At 46.3% G+C, this 19,792-nt stretch overlaps 1 protein-coding gene across 2 annotated transcripts in view; it reads right to left on the bottom strand.

Annotated features, from left to right (window-relative positions):
* Positions 1–208: 208 nt before the first annotated feature.
* Positions 209–19,792, bottom strand: part of RASSF2 (Ras association domain family member 2) — a 35,574-nt gene continuing 15,990 nt past the window's right edge. For both annotated transcript variants that reach the window (XM_087875777.1, XM_087875778.1), the window contains exons 3-11: positions 19,068–19,143; positions 17,771–17,922; positions 16,056–16,144; positions 9,391–9,551; positions 8,475–8,576; positions 5,833–5,884; positions 5,219–5,340; positions 4,608–4,705; positions 209–3,185 (exon numbers count right to left, since the gene is read on the bottom strand). In XM_087875777.1, coding sequence (XP_087731903.1) covers positions 3,116–3,185; positions 4,608–4,705; positions 5,219–5,340; positions 5,833–5,884; positions 8,475–8,576; positions 9,391–9,551; positions 16,056–16,144; positions 17,771–17,922; positions 19,068–19,143 — 922 coding nt within the window. In that variant the 3' untranslated portion in view covers positions 209–3,115. The remainder of the gene's footprint in view (positions 3,186–4,607; positions 4,706–5,218; positions 5,341–5,832; positions 5,885–8,474; positions 8,577–9,390; positions 9,552–16,055; positions 16,145–17,770; positions 17,923–19,067; positions 19,144–19,792) is intronic.

The raw sequence follows: 19,792 nt of genomic DNA, 5'->3' as shown, positions 1-19,792 counted from the left end.
TCCCAGAATTCTCTGGGAATTCGCTATGCTGGCTGGAGAATTCTGGGAGTTGAAGTCCACAAGTCTTAAAGCTGCCAAGTTTGAAGACCTCTGCCCTGGATGGGCAATCATTCAATGTTGCACCCTCTGAGCTATGCAATACCCACTCTTGAAATGATGCTTTCCACTGCCAAACTGTCATTTTATTAAGAATTGGAGACACAAATCATTTCTTCCTACACAAGACATATTTTATTAGGGAAAAACAAAATCACCCCGTTGCCCAATGCACATTATCTCCAGGCCTAAGCCAAAGGAAAACAAAGGACACGAGGAATTTAATTTTGACTAAACAGAGCATACAGATCACAATTGCGGCTACAACTAGCTTTGTGCTATTCATCCCCTGAAGGAAGTCACTCACTTCCAAACTTCTTTCCTTGAAAGATGCTGAATTTAGTTTGTGCTCTTTTGTTCTTAAATCTCTCCAAAAACAAACAAAAAAAGGGAGGGGGGAGAGACATTTCGGTATAAATTATTGCTGTAACTTTCCTGTGCATGTGATATTTGGCATATATATCTATATGACTTTACTCCTAACATCCTTCTACTGGTAAATTTCACAAGATTTATCTATATTGGGGGTTTTTTTCCAGACATTTCACAGTCGATCTAGTGAAATTTAAGAGTACGGTGATGTCAGGAGGCTAGTTAGAAGAGAAAGAGATAGAAAAGATTGGGGTTTTTTTCCAAAGTTTCCACAGTCTAGTGCAATTTAGGAGTAAAGTGATATTAGAAGGTGAGCTAGTAGCAACAGAAACATGCAGCTCCCAGGCCTTTACTATCTGGGCAAGGGTCTCATCGCTTCAGTGGGGCTTCAGGAAGGTGGAGTTACAAAAAATTTGAAGCTTCACCATTGACACATTCCACAGACACTCCTTGGATAAATATATATATAGACCAAAACGAAGTCCCACAGAAGTAGGAGAGAAGGAGTGAATATAGCTTCTAAAGCATCTGTTGTTTGGCTACCTATTACAGCTCATCATTTTAACTACAACCAGTTATCTTTTTAATGATCAATTAATGGGAGTTGCATATCTATTAAATCCCACCCCAATTTCCTGTGATCCATATGGCCTTTATAAAATTGATGCACTCCAGTGTATTGGACCACAACATTTCTGTCTCATCCAGCATGGCAGACACCAAAGACATCTGCTTTGCAAAGAGAAGACCCGAGGGTCAATCTGTGGAGTCTCCAGGTGGATCTGAAAGAGTCCAGCTCTCTGGAGGGTTGCTGCCTGTCAGCGCTGAGGACCGCCACCAAAAATCTGTGATGTAACTCAGTGGAAAATGGCATCCTAGGTTCACACAGGTTAGTCCAAATCATTTGGTCAAAAGAATGGTTCACATCTCATGCAATGCCCCAAATATAAACCATCTTGTGGTGCAGGCCATGGTTTCACTCCCAAGACAATGGCTGCGTTCTCACAAGCAACCTAACTTGTTAGCCTAAATCGAAATTTTGTGCAAAGCCAGACATTGTGCAGAATTTTGGCATTCCTGAGAATAACCCATGTGTCGTATTTAAGGTGGAAGGGACATGTTCGAAAGGCCAGGGACCAAGCATGCTTGCTTACTTAGCTATTATTCCACATCGTTGACCCTGCTCGTAGTTTCCACAGTCTGTGGCAGCAGAGAGTATCCAGAGGCCCTGACCAAAAGGGCCAAGGTCGCATGGCCGAGATGCCACCACACAACTTTGGGATTTATGAGAAGCAAGGCTGCCGAAGAGCAGGGTGGTCTTGTCAGAAGCCCCCTCGAGGAAAGGACTTGCAAAGGGTCAGAGTTCCTGAGCCCAGCTGCCAGCAGCCAACACCACCCACAGTCAGGGAATTCACAAACCTGGGACAAAATGAGTACCATATCACATCGAAATATTGAGGAACAACAGGCGAACGTGAAGAGAAGAAACAGTTGCTTGGAGAAAGGTAGAGGCAAAAAAGGAAGGGCAAGGAAGTATTTTTGACTCAGTCGTCCATCCTTCCGAGGTGGGTCAAATGAGGAGCCAGATTGTTGGGGGGTGGGGGGGGCAAGAGGCTGACTCTGTAAACTGCTTAGAGAGGGCTGGAAAGCACCGTGAAGCAGTATATAAGTCTATTGCTCTTGCTATTTTTGATTTCTGGAGGCTCTACGTCCTGTACCCATCTGGGGAGCCTTGACCGATGAACCAAATGAACTGAGCAGATTTCCTATGTTGGGCAGGCAACTTCGTCTCTTGAAGTTGCTTTAGAGGACTTGGAAGCCAAGGCAGGAAAGTTGGAGAGAAGGCAAGACTCAGTTCACAAGGAGACCCTCCTGGGGTCAAGGTCAGGAGTTGTGCCAACATAGCCATTACAAACATGGCAATGAGCATGGTGGGAAGGGGAGATGATCACAAGAGGCCAGACCTGGGTGGTTGGATGTGGAGGGATGGACAAGGTGAAAAATTCAAAGCATTTTAATACTTTGACTTCACGAAAGGTCCATATTTAGTACTGCTAAGCTGCAGACGTCAAGGGAAGGGAAAACTCGGTTTTCCATTAAGCATCTCTCTTCTCCCCATCCTCCCAAAACCATCCTCCCCCAATCCTGGATAACTGTTTACAGCAGGAGTCTCCAACCTTGGCAACTTTAAGACGGAACTCTGGGAGTTGAAGTCCACAAGTCTTAAAGTTGCCAAGGCTGGTGACCCCTGCTTTAAAAGGGTCTGAGAAGGAAAGAACTGCTCTGCGGAAGGAACTTCTGGATGACTTCTGGAGAACTCTCATCCAGTAGGCCTGGTTCCAAGGACGATCCTCCAATACCAGCATCGGCTCCAAAAGACGTCGAGATGTCCCGTTCTCAACACTTGGTGCTGAGAGGTATCCTCCCCGTCTTCCCAGATTCTCCACTGAGTTCACCGTGGTTAAAAGAAGAAGGAGCAAAGACGGTTGATGCTCAAAGCAGCTCCAATTCAAATCCTTTTCCTGGAAGAAGAGACATCCTTGTTCCTAAGAGCGAGTGAAGGAGTCTTCTCTAGGAAGTCTGTGTCCAGGATGCCTGGCTGGGGACCGGGAGGGCCCAGGAGGCCTCAGTCTTTCAAATCGAGCCTTTACATCATTGCTGGGCCATCAGAGATTTCTTCTAACCGCTGCTCGATCATTATACGCAGCACCGAATACCTTAAAGGGACCCAAAATAGAAGAGTTATGAATTTACAGCAGCTTAAAGGAAGTGACTGGTGGGCTAATCAAGAGAGGAAGAGAATGGGATGAAAATGACTTCCTTCCCTGATTAACGTCTACAGAAATTCTCCATCCTCCAGATCAGGGTTATCAGGGTTATCCGAAAAGTGATTTTTTTTCAAGAGGCGACTGGACTTTCTGGTTTTTCTTGGGAGACGTTTCTCTTCTCATCCAAGAAGCTTCTTCAGTTTTGAGCTGAGCTGAAGAAGCTTCTTGGATGAGAAGCAAAACGTCTCCCAAGAAAAACCAGAAAGTCCAGTCGCCTCTTTAAAAAAAAGCAACTTTTGGGATTCGCTGATTAACACAACAAGGTTTTTTGTGCTTCCTTATCTATCTTTGGGTTCTTCTTTCAAGAAGATAGGGGACATCCTTCATCTTTGGAAGCATCTATTAGATCCTGGAGCAAAACCAGGGCATTCATTGACATGCCCAATCCCTGCCTTTCCTTCTGTTGTGGAATGAAGGGACCAAACAACATTCCTGGGTCAGCCAGAGACAGTTTTATTGCACAAGGTTCAGAGCCAGATTTGTACCTGAAGCTTTGAACAAGGAAAGAACTCTGATACAACTGTTTTTATACATTTCTAAGACAAAGGATTCGGTGAGATCATGCATTTTCCATATATGGTTAACATGAGATCATGCATTCTCCCTATATGGCTAACACACACCTGTCATATGATAATTGACACATTTCCTAATTACTAAACCATTAGTAAACCATTATTTTTAGTTTATAAGATTATCTTAGCTTAGACAACCTTCCTTAAGTGCTTGTAGTTGCTAATGGGAAATTTACTGCTGTCCTTAGGTAAATTTATTGGATTAAGTAACTCTTTGTAACATATATGTCTTTGTGTCATTCACAGTGAGGTCACTCAGATGTTTTCCATATGGCTGTCCTTCCGTGACATCTAGGTCTCATCAGAAGATATATTACCACTTAATGGGGTTTAGCTGCTTTTTAATATAATCTCCAAGCAAGCACTTTTCTATCTTATAATAATGTGAATAGAGAGGGTCCTTTAGAGTTCATGTATCTAACTCTGTATGATTCCTTCTTTTATCCACATTACTTCCATTTTTGTATCCTATCTTTCTCCCCAAAATGAAAGTTATGCCTCCTTCAAATTTTTCTAATTTTTTCTGGCTAAGGACAGTCATCTTCAACCATTGTCCAATACTTTGAACATTCTCCCACTTCTGGTGGCCTCTCCTTACTCCTGTGATGGCACATCCTACATTCCTACAATGACTAAACGGACTGTTGTAAATTGAGGATTACCTGTAATCTACAAATTAGAAGATTACTAGAAATTTCCTTTGCTGTTGCTGGTTCCCCAGAAAGAAAGAACTTACTTGTGCTTTAATTTTTTCACTTCCCGGTCTTCCTCTTCTTCAAGTTTTTGGATAAAGCTCTTTAGAACAGGCATTTCAAATTTAATATACTGAGCAACCTGCAAAGACACATGAAGTATGGAGAAGTGAAGCAGATGGTTTACTGTAAATTGTTCGTAAGAAAATATATAATTTAATTGTAAAATGTTTTTATTATTTTTTTACTACTTAACACACACACACACCCCGCTTGTCCGCTATTTTTTGGAAGCAGACCTGGCAACCCTAATTGTGCTAAATTAAACACCCATCTCTTTAAGGGTTGAATGAGTAGATTTTGTGGGTCTGGAAAAAAAAAACCGGAAAATAAGAATATGCGACCCCTGAAATAAATGTAGCAGCAAGTACTCAAAATAGCTCCCAATAATTTATAAGCAAGTCAATTATTAATATAGATAATGAGAAATAAATACACAAATAAGTGAAGAGTTATCTCCTGGAGACATGGAGATTTTGCAAAGAGAGCCCAGCAGAAGTTTTAATGGGGGGCCCAGCGTGTTCCTCCTGCAAAGAAGTTGGAAGCCCCTCTAGATGATAAGCGAAGGATGGATTCCCACCACACCACAACTCACATCATATGTGACTTCTTCCACCTGGTCCTTCTCCATCAAAAAAACCTTGGAAACCTGTTCACACGGCCCCTGAAGAATCCGGGCAATCAGTGGGTAATCTGTGACCTTGAGCTTCTGCTTCTCTGCAGGAAATAAGAGAGGAAGGAGAAGGGTTGGGAGTGGGACCCAGACCTGATGAACAACTCATGTTTGCCAACAGGAGAAAGAAAATGGCCTCCCTCTAATACACAAATCCAGAAACTTCTCCCAAGCTGGTGATTAAATAATGGTTAAATTAGGTGATGCGAAGGTGTTGAAAAGAAGAAGATGTAAATATCTGTTTTTGTTTGTTTTTTTAAAAAAACTGTTTAATAAAAAATATTTTTTTAAAAAATGTGTGACTTCTGGGACTTCCAGAGCTCCCCAGCCAGCAAATTCACACCTCTTAAAGCTGAGAAACGCTCAATTACAAAATAGGCAAATGCAACAATGGATTTTAATGTTAATATTTGTTCTGCCCTTACAAGTGTCTCTATCCACCTGCTCGCTGGAACGAGGCCCAAGAGAGGACCACGGGTCACGAAAAGCTTGCACGGAAGCCCTACCACTGCAAGACACAAACACATCCTCCTCACCTCCGCTGGTGTGTACAATGTACAAAGCAAATTCTTCCGCTGAGTTTTCAATCTGAAAAACAGGAAAAAAAGAGCATTAGTTCTCCACGCACGCAGCCCTGATCCATCTCCCCAAACGCTTCTTGTGTTGTGGCTCGCCAGCAGCCTGTGTGGATTGTTGCTGATCCGGACGAGGAGGAGGCTGGTGTGGTGTCGCGCCAGCAGCCTGCACAGCCGGCGCTCACGTTGGACAGCGAGGAGGCTGAAGAGGATATGGTGCCAGAGGCAGAGACTCAGCCAGGGCCTTCAGAACCTCCAGAGGCTCCTTCAAGTGGAGAGAGTGAAGTGGAGGAGCCTCTTCTCAATGCTCGAGCATGCAGGGCTGCCAAAAGGCAGGAGCGGCTACTCAGGAGGAGGTCTCCTCGAGAGTAAGGCTTGGGGTTAATTGGCCACTCCCTTAGCCTATTTAAGTTCGCACACAGATAGCAAACGTTGCTGGAAACAACGTTTGGTCCTTCGCAGAGCATTTTGAGAGTGAGTTTTTTTGTTACAACTTGGTTTCTGGGCTAATTGCCAACCCTTGTCGGACTTTGTTTAATCTCTGTAATTCATAGCAGGCTGATAAGGACATTTGTGGTTAAAGCCTGCATTTTGAAAGGGGTCTGTTTGTATTAAATGGAGTTTTGGGAGCTGTGTGTGTGTGCTACACTTCTTGGGACCCGTAGCTGGGGCAGAACATCTTGTTCCAAACAGGCCAAGATTGAGTCCCCGTGTTTAAGAAGTTCCAGATGTCCAGATCATCATTGCCTGGTATGCTGACTTCAGTTGAGTCAATCCGTTCTAGTAGTTAAGGTGTCAGCTTTGGAAGCCACATTAGGCCGGAAGCTTCCATGCTGCTACCTTCTCATGTGTGGGAAAGTAGTAGAGGGGTTGTCTTTAGACATAATAGCATTCTTCCTGTCGGTCAAGGTCAAGGCGATCTGGCATCTGGAGAAGGAGTGGTCAGAGTGCTGCCTCGAGATGGAGCGTATGGTGATTGGAGCATGTGATTGACGGAGGAGGGAGGGGATGGTTTGGGGGGGGTTGATTTATTGAGGGAAAACCCGGACCGCTCAGATTCGGGTGTCAGACGTCGATGCTATCTCAAAATAAATGAATTTCCAAACTGCCAATCTTTAAGGAAATCTTTTCTTTAATTGAGCACAGCCACCAGATCATGACTCGATGCGGACAAGACTGACCTTTTGCCCCCCCAATCCCTCCCTTTCCGATCCCCAAATCTCTGCTTCTCATTGGCTATCTTCCAAGTCATTCTTCAAACTTCTTGTCTCGTCATTTCCCAGGAATGTCTCCCCCCCTTCATTTCCACGACCACCCGACTTCAAAGGGATTTAGCAGGCAAAAGTTCAGAGCTTATCTCTCTCTCTCCTCTGCTTTCTATGCCAGCGTCGAAGCGCTGACATCGGGTTTTCCCAGATGTGCCAGTTTACCTATTCTAGTAAAAAGAACTTTGAAAAATGCTTGCTTCAGAGTCTTTACTTGGAGTGGGGGGTTTTCTGGAACGCTGACATAAGGCAGCAAACTAGAAATCCCAAAGGTGAAAACTCCAGTCCCGTTTTGGGCACAACTCCTGGCTAGGTGACTTTGTGCCAATCACCAGAAGAGTATGAGTCCTAGTCCTGCCTTGGGCAAGACGGGGTTGTTGTTATGGGAAAAGGAGGAGGAGGAAGAAATATTAGGTATTGATAAAAGGAGACTATTTGTAGCTCAAGGTCGTAATGAAGGGTCCTTGGTGGTCTCTGACATTTCATGACCCAATTAGATAACATCATCAATGCTGCATTAATGTTATCTAGTTTGCAAGAAGACAGCCAAACTCAGGGAGCACCAAGGACCCCTCAATATTAGGCATGTTTACCACCTTGAGTTATATATAAACTGTCAGCGTCCCAGCACTGACATATAATAAAGGGAGGAGAAGCCTGAACTTTTGCCTGCTAAATCCCTTTGAAGATTCGGTCTCCTCGGAGATGGGGAGGGGGGAGACATTCCTGTGATCTGACGAAGAAGGAATCAGGAAAGTGACTTGGAAGATAGCCAATGAGAAGCAGAGAATTGGGGATCGGAAAGGGAGGGATTGGGGGGCAAAGGTCAGTACTGACCGCGAAAGAGTCAGGATCAGATTGCTGTGCTCGAATAAAGAGAAAATTTCCTTAAAGATCGACAGTTAGGAAATTCATTTATTTTGAGACAGCATCGAAACCTGACATAAACACTAATAAAGGTAGGATTAAAAAAAAAAAACCTAGCAAGTAAACCCATCAGTCTTTGGGACAAAATTACGACTTGATAGTGTTGAGTTGTTTTTGTTGCGCTGTAGAAAACCCCACCACTGATTCAGCTCCCTGAAGGCCAGTTTGAAGGAACGTTACGGACAGCGGGGGAGGCGAAGAGACCCCTGCACCACTGATCAAGCAGGGGGTGTAATCCTTCAAAGGCCCCCGGAACGAAGCCTTAAAAACAGGGTTTGCTTGGTGTATAGAGTAAGGGAGGGAATCATTAAGAAAAAGAGAAGATTTGGTGTTGGTACCCTAAGCGTGAAAGCTGGCCCACCCCTGATCTCACCTGCAGCAGAAACCAATCGGAATCAGAACAAAACATGCCTTAAATTTGTTGAGGAGCAGCTTCAGAACTTGTGGTGTGGTCATGGTGCTGTTGATTCGGACATTCGTGACGGAGCCATACGCTGGGGTGAACACGGATGTCTGAGGGAGGAAGCAGAAGGAGAGAGCAAGGTTCATGAGAAGAACCAGGCAAGGGACATTTGTTAGAGGAGAAGGAAGCTGTCACAAGCCATGCACAATGCGGGCGAGGACAATGTTCGATTAAAAGACGGAGTTCCCACAATACGATCGACTAGGTTGGTCCTCTCCTTGGTTAGTTTCCATCCATTGCTTTTTGTTCTACCCTCAGGTGCTTTGGAGAATAGGTTGACTCCCTCTTCTTTGTGGCAGTCCCCTCAAATATTGGAAGACTGCTAACAGGTCACCCCTCTTTCTCCTTAGCGCTAGGCTGAGTCTCTCCTTGATTAGTTTCCATCCATTGTCCCAAAGGTGCTGTTTTTTTCAAGAGGCAACTGGACTTTCTTTGAAGAAGCTTCTTGGATGAGAAGTGGAACATCTTCCAAGAAAAACCAGAAAGTCCAGTTGCCTCTTGAAAAAAACAGCACCTTTGGGACAACCATGATCTGGATGACTGAGAATCTCTATAGACATTTCCACCCATTGCTTCTTGTCCTGCCTTCAGGTGCTTTGGAGAATAGCTTGACTCCTTCTTCTTTGGGGCAGCCCCTGAGATATTGGAAGACTGCTATCATGTCTCCCCTAGTCCTTCTCTTCATTAAACTAGACATACCCCATTCCTGCAACTGTTCATCGTATGTTTTATTCTCGAGTCCCCTAATCATCTTCTCTGCAGTCTTTCCAGAGTCTCAACATCTTTTTTACAGATGTTCTTGCTTGGTTTGCCGAAGGGACTCCCCACCCTCACCCCCCCTGCCAGCACCCCAGTGAGGCTCACTTTGTGATTGTAGAAATGCCCGTTGATGGAGAAGCGATGGCGCTTGATCCGCCGCTGTTCGCTGGGGGTGCGAAGGTTCCCTCTGCGGCGCACGCCCACGTCGCTCCGTGTCCGCATGAGTTGGGGCGTCTCTTCTAGTTGAGCTTTGAACTCGTTGTCCTCTGAAACGCAGAGTTGCAAAGACGCCTTAAAAGCATGCAAACATCGGAGGCATCCGAAGGATCGGAGGCGTTCCCCAAAAGTGACAAAACCAAGATGGCTCCCCACTCTCCCCTTGGGACGCATGTCCCACCCCTTTCCTAGGTGTGAGCACAATGCCTGTAAAATGGGGAGGGCTGCCCTCCTCCGGGTCCCCTCAGCTAGACAGTGTCGGCTGGCGGTCCCCAGGATGAGGGCGTTCTCTGTGGCCGCACCGACCCTCTGGAATGGGTTGCCCACCGAGCTCTGGATGGCCCCCGACCTCCGCACCTTCCGCGCCAACCTAAAGACATGGCTCTTCCACCAACCTCGCTGATCTGCCGTGGATTTTAACTTGGGGATTTGGGGATTTTAAATTGGTTTTAATATTGATGTCAGCACTTCAACCTGCATTTACTCTAGTGCTGACATAAGAAGGAGAAGAGGGGGCAGCTGGCAAGAGGACTCTTGACTTCTCATCTACTTATTTTCCCTGAAGATAATATCCCCTAGGAGATGAGATGGGAGGGGGGACATTCCTGGGAGCTGAAGTAGTAGATATTTTTAATTTTCACTTATTGTCAGATTGTTTTATTGTTGTGAGCCGCCCCGAGTCCTACAGTAGAAGGGCAGCATATAAATCTGACTAAATAAATAAATAAATAATAAATAATACAAGGTCGTAAAATGGGTGCCGAAACTCACTTAACAACTATGTGGCCTTAGCGATGGGAATTTGGCTTCAATTCTGGTCGTAAATCGAGGACTACCTATATGACTTAATAAATTGGGATTATCGACTTCATCATCTATGCAACCTTCCTCCAACTCCTCTGTCAAATATAGGACACTTTAAATTGTGGAAAACACACACACACACAGAGAGAGACAATATTCCCTTTGTTTTCTCTTCTCTAGGAAGAGAAACATTTCAAGATCCGTCTTGAGCAGGGAGAACCGTCTGATGAATAGATGCCTTTTAGAGATAGGAGCCAGCTCTCGGTTGTTACGTTCTTCCACCAAAAAAAAGATGCTTTCCACATCAACAAAGGCCACGTTATGTGCGCAGAGAATCATGCCTACAATCTGCAAAAGGAGATTTGCTACCCAGGGCTCTCTCGAATCTTAATTTCACTGTTCCAAGGGGAGAGTAGCAGAAAGAAAGCAGTCCGAGTTAATTGGAACTAACTGTTCAGTGGAAATGCAATTAAATTATGCTGGAATTCATCAAGCCCACGAAATCCTCTTTGTGGCTCTCGGTCCGTCCCAAAGAGCTCGGCAGCCAATCTGTCTCGCTCTCCTTTTGTGGCCTGGAGCAATGCCACTATTGTGAGATGGAATTCAAGGACGCCGTTCTGGAGACCAGACGGCAAAGCTCGCCCATTGTCCGATTTCTGTAGAAACCCCAAAAATGCCTTTGGCTTAACTTTCTGCCCTGTTTCGGCTTTTCAAGTCAATTTGACAGCCTGGGGGTTTCATTACTATTTTATTTTTTATTTATTTATTTGGCCACCAGACGGCGAAATTTGTGGGAAGGCTATGCAGCTCGTCGGAATTATTGACGGATTGTTTTCTAATCCCCGAAATTAAAAAGCGGAGGGCATTTTGATAGTCGCTCCTAATTGAGGAGCTCAGTTTGAAGCCCAGAAGCCTCTTGCAACCACTCGGCCTTGGCTGAGCCTTCCCAAAATTATTTGGCTTTACATATTTGTCTTTTCAAATAGTTCTGTTAGAATGTCCCAATACACCGAAAGTATGAGAAAATTGAAGGGGTGGGGGGAAAAGAGGGTGGGGGAAAATAAGAAGATGGGAAATAAGAACATTGTTTACATATTTGTCCCTTTTCTATCCCTCAAACTTTCCTTCCAATTTTCAAGGCAGCGAATGTAGCTCTCCCTCTTATTTTTCCCACACAACAACCCTGTAAGGCAGGCTGGCCTGAAAGGAACCTGGAGATTTATGACTTCCTCTCGTTATTATATCCCTATAGGGGGAACTAAAGTTTTCTTGGGGCTCCCCAATGCCCATAGGACAGCCTTCACATCACACCGCTCTGTTAATGCAACAACACCAATGTTAATAACGTAAATAATTGGCTCTGTTTTGAGAATTCAGCTCCTGGCACAGCGGAGAAGGCCCCCCCCATCTAAAAAGGGACCTTCTGTTTATGTAGTAGTGGCTACGACTGCCCCCCACCCCCAGCCCGACTGAATCGGGGACAAAGCTCCAATCCAACAGCTTTTAAATTTATATTCTATCCCCGGAGAGGATTTTGTGGGATTCCTGGTGCAGATCCCCAGCATAATGAAATTCCTGCTAATCCATTTTTAATTGCCTCTTCCTCCTCCTTCAGCCGTGGTTTTTGTTCAGAGATCCTGATGGGACAGCTGCACTTCAGGCCACAGAGCAGCCCAGGGGGGGGAAGGAGGGGGGATCGAAAATGAAGCAGGACCAAATTCGCAAGCGATGGTCTTGCACTGAACGCGACTGGTTAGGAGAAGGCAAGTCCCCATCCCAGCTGCAATGCTGCTTGTTCCAAAGCCGACACCTTTTTCAACATTGCAAAAGGGTAACAGAATAGAAGAAAGGGAAGAACAGTCTTGGAAGGGACCTTGTAGGTCATCTAGTCCAACCCCCCCCCCCCGCCCAAGCAGGAGACCCTACACCATTTCTGACAGAGGGCAGTCCAGTTGCTTCTTGAAAGTTTCCAGGGATGAAGCTCCCACAACTTCTGAAGGCAACTTCTATATGCACGCCCCCCCTCTTAGGAATGGGGTGAGGTCAACCGTAGACAGTCTAAGGTTAAAGTTATGGGGATTGGGGGAAGAAACTACAGAGTCAGGTAGTGTTGTGGCCCGTCAGCGGCCTGTGCGGATTGTAGCTGATTCCGACAGCGAGGAGGCTAGTGTGGTGCTGCGCCAGCAGCCTGTGCAGCTGGCACTCGAATCGGACAGTGAGGAGGCTGGAGAAGATGTGGGGGTTTCAGCCAGGGCCTTCAGAAGCTCCCATAAGTGAAGAGCACGAAGAGGAGGAGCCTCTTCTCGATGCATAGGCACGCAGAGCTGCCAAAAGGCAGGAGTGGCTCCTCAGGAGGAGGTCTCCTCGAGAGTAAGGCTTGGGGCTAATTGGCCACTCCCATAGCCTATTTAAGGAGGAACACCGACTGAAGCAATTTGTAGGGAACAACTTTAGATCAGTCTCCTTTGCGTCTGGATTCTCTGCAAATTGCTTCTGGGCTTTTTGCCAACCTTAGTAAGATTGTGATTACTTTATCTTTGGTTTCTTGTAGGCTGTTAAGAAAGTTTATTAACAGCCTTTGTTTGGAAAAGACTGAGTTATTTTAGTACATTTAAGTTTTATACAGACTTTGTGTGTGCTGCGTTCTTTGGGGTCCGTAGCTGGGGCAGAACAGGTAGTGCATTCCAGGCATTGACCACTCTCTGTTACTGAAGTCGTATTTTCTGCGATCGAGTTTGGAGCAGTTTACCTTGAGTTTGTATCTATTATTTGCTGGTGTATTGTTGTGGTTGAAGCTGAAGTAGTCATTGACAGGAAGGACATTGTGGCAGATAATTTTGTGTACTACGCTTAAGTCAGACCGAAGGCGGCGTAGTTCTAAATTGTCTAAGCCCAAAATTTCAAGTCTATCTTCAAGGAATGTCAGTCCTTCCCTTCCCCACCATCCAGTCAGAGCTGAAGAAGCTTCTTGGGTGAGAAGCGAAATGTCTTCAAAAGAAAAAAAAAAACCAGAAAGGTTTTCCAGTTGCCTCCTGAAAAAAAGTCCACCTTTGGGACTTCGACTGGATTGCCACGCTGTTCTCCGTTTTTTAAAGCTTGGTGCAACTTAAGCTGCCATCTGCAATTCGCCCCTTTCTGCATTAGAAGTTTTGGCAACAGCTCTTTGACTCCTGCCGTTAAAGGAGGAAGCAAGAAGCGGAAGTTATCAGCCACTGTCAGCCGATGCTCTCCGCACGCAGCAGGACCGACCTCAGCTTCCTCCCTAAGTTGTGTGGGGCCAACCCAGCAGCTCTGCCTCTACGGAAGTCAAGCTGCAACTGTGCAATTTCCAAATCATGCACAGCCCGGCGTTATTGTGGGTGTGGGGGAGAGGAGCACACGGGGCAAAATGCATGGCTTACGTTTTTGCAAATGCTAACCAGAGCAACTACTAGAGGGCGGGAGTGGGTGTGTGTGTGTGAAAGGGTTGCAAAGAGTTGAGAGAACTTCTGTCAAATCTGCTAGTCCAGGGAACAGAAAGTAATTTTTCTGGAATGGGAAGGCCTCGCTGGGTGGGGGATGAATGCACAACGATAGGTTTTCTGCACACACAAACACACACAGACACAGAGACATTCGGTACAGCAGAAAAGCCTGCGAGTACGTTAATATCTCCGGAAGGCCGAAGACACAGGGGTGTCAAACTCCAGGTCCGGGGGTACTTAGATCTGGCCTGCGGGGCTGCTCTGGAAACAGTGAAGGACCCAGCCTGCAGTGCTTTTGCCAGCAAAAACAGGCTCCTGAGCTCCGTGTTCAGCTGCGACGGCCTCCTGAAATCCTCCGCCAGTGTCGGAGGGTTGCAGGAGGCTGTCGCAGCCGAAAACGGAGCTCGGGAGCCTGTTTTCGCCGGCAGAGCATTTGGGCCACCAGAGTTTTCACTGGCGGAGGGTTGCAGGAGGCCGTCGCAGCCGAAAATGGAGCTCGGGAGCCTGTTTTTGTCGGCAGAGCGTTTGGGCCACCAGAGTTTTCACTGGCAGAGGGTTGCAGGAGGCCGTCACAGCTGAAAACGGAGCTCGGGAGCCTGTTTTCGCCGGCAGAGTGTTTGGGCCACCACAGGTGCCCCCGACATGAGTGACGTCAAGCCCACTCTGCCCCTGCCCCCCCCCCGAGGTCAAACACAACCCTGATGCGGCCCTCAATGAAATCGAGTTTGACAGCCCTGTTCTAGGAGCTGCAATAAGCGGTCGGCTTGTCCTTTCTAAGGGAAGAAATGTGATTCTGATGGCCAGGAAATCAATCCCAGCCTTTCTCCCGAGCCCATCGGCAGCTCTCTCTGTTTTCTCAAACAGGAAGGAGACCCATGGCAACTCAAGAGGAACAAGGCTTTGTGTTGCAAGGAAGGAGGACTCCGTTGCCAAGGGGAGGAGGAGCCAGGCTGATCCCTTCACATTGCTGGGTGCCAGATGTCTCTCTGTGTGTGTGTTTGTGTTTGTGTATGTGTGTGTACACAAGTTTCTAGAGCTGGTCTTGCAAATTCCTAAGCCATAGAGCTGAGCTGGATGACATCAAAGGTCTGTGGGGACTTTTTTTCTCCGCAGATGCCACAATCCCTCAGGCAGGCATCTGCCCGTAATGTGCACGTGTCATTGTGTACGTATGTGTGCCTACTGACAAAGCCCTTCTCCTCTTACTGTTGTTTCTTAACCGATCACATCTGCCGGCACATAATTCAGAGCTAAGCAATCACGGTTCTGCCTGCCACAAAGCTCTCTATTTTTAAAAACATCCAAGCTGGAAACTCTCTCATAGCAATTAATCCCCAGAGTTGAGCAGGGAGCATCACTCCTAATCCTGAAATGAAACATACATTGCAACCGTCTCGCACAAGAGCAAAGGAAGAGAGGGAGGGAGGGAGGGAGAACGGAAGGAAGGAAGGAAGGAAGGAAGGAAGGAAGGAAGGAAGGAAGGAAGGAAGGAAGGAAGGAAGGAAGGAGAGAGGGAGGGAGGAAAGGAAGGAAGGAAGGAGAGAGGAAGGAGGGGAGGGAGGGAGAACAGAAGGATGGGAGGAAGGATGGGAGGAAGGAAGGAGGGAGGGAGGGAGAACAGAAGGAAGGAAGGAAGGATGGGAGGGAGGGAGGAGGGAGGGAGGGAAAACAGAAGGAAGGAAGGAAGGATGGGAGGGAGGGAGGAAGGGAGGGAGGGAAGAAAGGAGGGAGGGAGGGATGAAAGGAAGGAAGGGAGAGAGGGAGGAAAGGAAGGAGGGAGGGAGGAAAGGGAGGGAGGAAATGAAGGAAGAAAAAGAAAGGAAGGAAGGAAAGAGACAGAGGAAAGAAAGAAGAAAGAAAGAAAGAAAGAAAGAAAGAAAGAAAGAAAGAAAGAAAGAAAGAAAGAAAGAAAGAAAGAAAGAAAGAAAGAAAGAAAGAAAGAAAGAAGGGGGCCAGACTCAGATTCAGTGGCAACTGAGTGCCCTAGTAAACCTGAAGGGCCAGGTCAGAGACAGATGGGGAAGGTTTCTCCAAGTGGTCTCTAGGAGTTGAAAATGGTGGCACATAATCAATCAATCAATTTTGGGGAAAGAGGAGGAGGAAGCTCTAGGCGAAGTATGCCTTAAACTAAAGGAAAGGCAGGATATAAATCTAACAACTCTATGTATACCTATTATTTTTTTCTTCTTTCTGAAACTATACGAGGAGACCCCACTGGTGGAAATTCATGGGAAAAAGAGCTTCTTCCGTTCACCCGTCCCTCGGTCTGATCCTTTCCGATCTTACCTGCTTTCTCATCCGTTGTGTCCCCTTCGGATGTGGGCTCGGCCTCCGTGACCTGAATATCAGGCAAAGTCGTGGGTTTAATGACAGACCTGGGGATGAAAGAGAGAAAGAAGTTAAGAGGAAGAAGAAGGATTATTCAGTTAGCGTTGTCACCTTGGGTTATTTATAAAAAATAAAAAATAAAAAAAAGGACAGGGATAAAATAAAAAATAAAATAAAGATTCCAGGAATTGGCATAGAAGTTCTCATTGGATGGTATTTTAATATTTAGGTCAATCTTCCCTCACTTCCTCAAGTCCAAACCTTTATTTAAGTCAAAGATTACAGAGAGTCATCTTGAAACCAAAACAGGAAAATTAAAACACGCAAAAAAAAAAAAGAATTATATGTTATCACACAAAGGGTCATAACTGCAGGTTTGGGGAATTTTCCGTACAAAACTCTGTCCTTCCAAAAAAGCCAGGCTGGCCCAAGGCTATTCCTGGAACTGTGGATCTCGGTCCAAGCCCCCCAGTGAATTTCCCCAGAGCAGGGGTCTGCAACCTTAAACACTCAAAGAGCCATTTGGACTCATTTCCCACAGAAAAGAAAACACCGGGAGCCACAAAAGCTGGGTGGGAGTGGCCAACTCGATGTCAGTCACTTCCACCAGTCACATGACACCCCCCCAAGCCACGCCTACCCCAGGTCATTAGGGCAGAGAACCGGTTGTTAAAAAACACCGGGAACCACAAAATCCTTTTGACATCTCTCTCTCCCTCCCTCCCTCCCTCCCTCCTCCCTCTCTCTCTCCCGCTCTCTCTGTATCTCTCTGTCTCTGCCCTGGCCACTTCTCCATCCCCTGCCATCACCCTTATCTTCTCAGGCCAGGCGAGGGGCGGGGACAGCGAGTGGTGGGCTCACCCGACAGGGAGCCACAGCCGACGGCCCAAAGAGCCACATGTGGCTCCAGAGCCACAGGTTGCTGACACCTGCCCCAGAGTGTGCTAGGAATCCCTTGTAATTCTTGTATCACAAAGATCGCTAGACTTTGGTTTAGTGGTTAAGGTATCAGGAGAGAAAGCAGGAGACTGTGAGTTCGAGTCTCGCCTTAGGCACGAAAACTCCGCTGGGTGACTTTGGGCCGATCCCTGTCTCAGCCCAACCCACCAAAACAGTGGGGAAAATAGGAAAATAGGAGGAGGAAGGGGGGGTTGGATGATATGTTCATCGCCTTGAGTTATTAATAAAAACAACAAAGGTAGGAGAGACAGATCTGGAGGGAGGGAGGGAGATGGATAGATAGATGGATGGATAGATAGATGATAGGTAGGCAGACAGATAAGATACCCCACCTTTATATACATATACACAAATGATGGAAAATATAAACAAACAAATGTTGGGGGGGAAATATATGATCAGGTGAGAAAGGTGGGGAGGGCGTGTCAGGGGGCCAGAGTTCCAAAGGGGCTTCCTGTCCTCCCCAAAGTCCTGAATCCTCTCCTCCCCACCCCCCAGCAAGCTATCCGAGTACCTTCACCCCTGAGAAAAGCCCATTCAGAGCGGGGGGGGGTCTGGGGCAGAGAACAGCTGCTCCTTCGCATTTCCCCTCTGAACAAAGGAGCCGTCAGAAGTGGCGGGGGAGGGGCAGACCTTTACCAGCAACCCGTCATTAGCCTTTGTTTTGGGGCACAAGCCATGACTAATGAGACGGTGCACGCAGGTGTACTGACCCGTGGGCGCCCAAGTTGCAGCCAGAGTGCCAGGAGGAGGAGGAAGGAGGAGGGCGCAGGCGCTGGTTGTCGTCCTGCATCTGCAGGCGGATGGGCCGGCAGAGACCCCAGGAGATGTTCAAGGACCCCTCCACAATGAACTCGCCTTCTTCCTGCGTGGGGGGAAGAGCAAGAGACCCTCAGCCAAGAGCAGAGCCTGGCCGGCCAGAGGGGAGGAGGAGCCGGACCGGACAGCTGAGGGAGCCCCCCATTTCCTCTTTTCTTTAGTTTCCAAAAGATCAAGGATGTACATGTCTATCCCCATATATATGTATACAGGTAATTAGGTTGATAGATTGATAGAGGATAGAGGATAGATGAATGATAGCTGATAGATAGATGATAGACGATGGATGGATGATAGATGATAGATAGATTATAGATAATGATAGATGATAGATAGATGATAGATGGATGATAGATTATAGATAGATTATAGATAATATGATAGATAGATGATGGATGGATGATAGATTATAGATTATAGATAATGATAGATGATAGATAGATGATAGATGGATGATAGATGAATGATAGATTATAGATAGATGATAGATAGATGACGGATGGATGATAGATGATAGATAGATGATAGATAGATAGATGATAGATGATAGATGATAGATGATAGATGATAGATAGATGATAGATAGATGGATGATAGATAGATGATAGATAGATTATAGATAATGATAGATGACGGATGGATGATAGATTATAGATAGATGATAGATAGATGACAGATAGATGGATGATAGATTATAGATAGATTATAGATAATATGATAGATAGATGACTTTGCTTGTCAGTAGGTCTCAAAAGGGGATCATGTAACCTGGGACATTGCAATGGTCGTAAGTACGAACCAGCTGCCCAGCATCTGAATTTCGATCAAGTGACCCCGGGGATGCTGCGAAGGTCGTAAGGGCGAAAAATGGCCATCAGTCGCATTTTTCAGGGCCGCTGTAACTTTGAATGGTCACTAAGTGAACTGTCGTAAGTCGAGGACTGCCTGCAGGCGCAGATCCAAGCCGTGTGGCCTTTTGCAACTGACAGGTGAAAATTTTATCCATGTGCACATTTTTCTACATGTCCGAGTTGTGGCCAGTTTATGCCATAATATTTTCAATTCCGATGATTGTATCATAATAAATGTTTGTTGCGACTTTTGTATTATTATAAACTCATGCAGTGAAATTTCCTCTGCCCCTAATTTCTCGCCTGTTTGTGAGCCTGGGGACATCGTCCCTTTTCCTACCTCTCGATGCCGAAGCTGCAAGTTTTGACCTTCGTAGTACAGGTTGTACGTCTTCAAGTGCAACAGAAGTTCATTCCTGGAAGAAGGGAGAAGAAACAAGGATTAGAAGAAAACAGGGAGTGGGGGGAGGAAGGACAGAAATGCAGGCAACCCTCCACTCATGACCACAATTCAGCCCAGAATTGCAGAGGCAGAGAATAGATGGGGGCGGAGCCAGTCAGAATTTTTACTACCGGTTCTCCGAACTACTCAAAATGTCCGCTACCGGTTCTCCAGAACTGGTCAGAACCTGCTGAAACCCACCTCTGATCCTATGACTATCGCTAAGAGTTGTGTCATATGATTTAGGATGAATGTATTTTGAGGATGACTATGATCATGATTTATCACTTATAGCTTTTAGGTACACTGAGAGCTTATGCACCAGAGACAAATTCCTTGGGTGTCTAATTCACACTTGGCCAATAAAGAATTGTAAAAAGGCAACCGAGTGAGTGAAACGCCCAGTCCTCTTTTTCATGTGTTGAGACCCACAATGTGTGTAAAAATAAAAAAATGGAGGCGGGTTTCAATTGTATTGCCACACTGACTTTTTTGACCCCCCTCCTGCACACACAGCTGATGGGAACCAACCGTCTTCTTAGAAGTCCTGCGATGGGTCGCTCCTTTCTTTCTGTCCCAGGAAATGCACCCACCAATGAATGGCACGGAGGGGGCTGGGGGCG

The sequence above is a fragment of the Pantherophis guttatus genome, chromosome 9 (genome assembly GCF_059756535.1).
Source record: "Pantherophis guttatus breed Tessera chromosome 9, ASM5975653v1, whole genome shotgun sequence".
In the NCBI taxonomy this organism is placed as follows: Eukaryota; Metazoa; Chordata; class Lepidosauria; order Squamata; family Colubridae; genus Pantherophis; species Pantherophis guttatus.
This window is presented reverse-complemented; position numbering and strand designations above follow the sequence as displayed.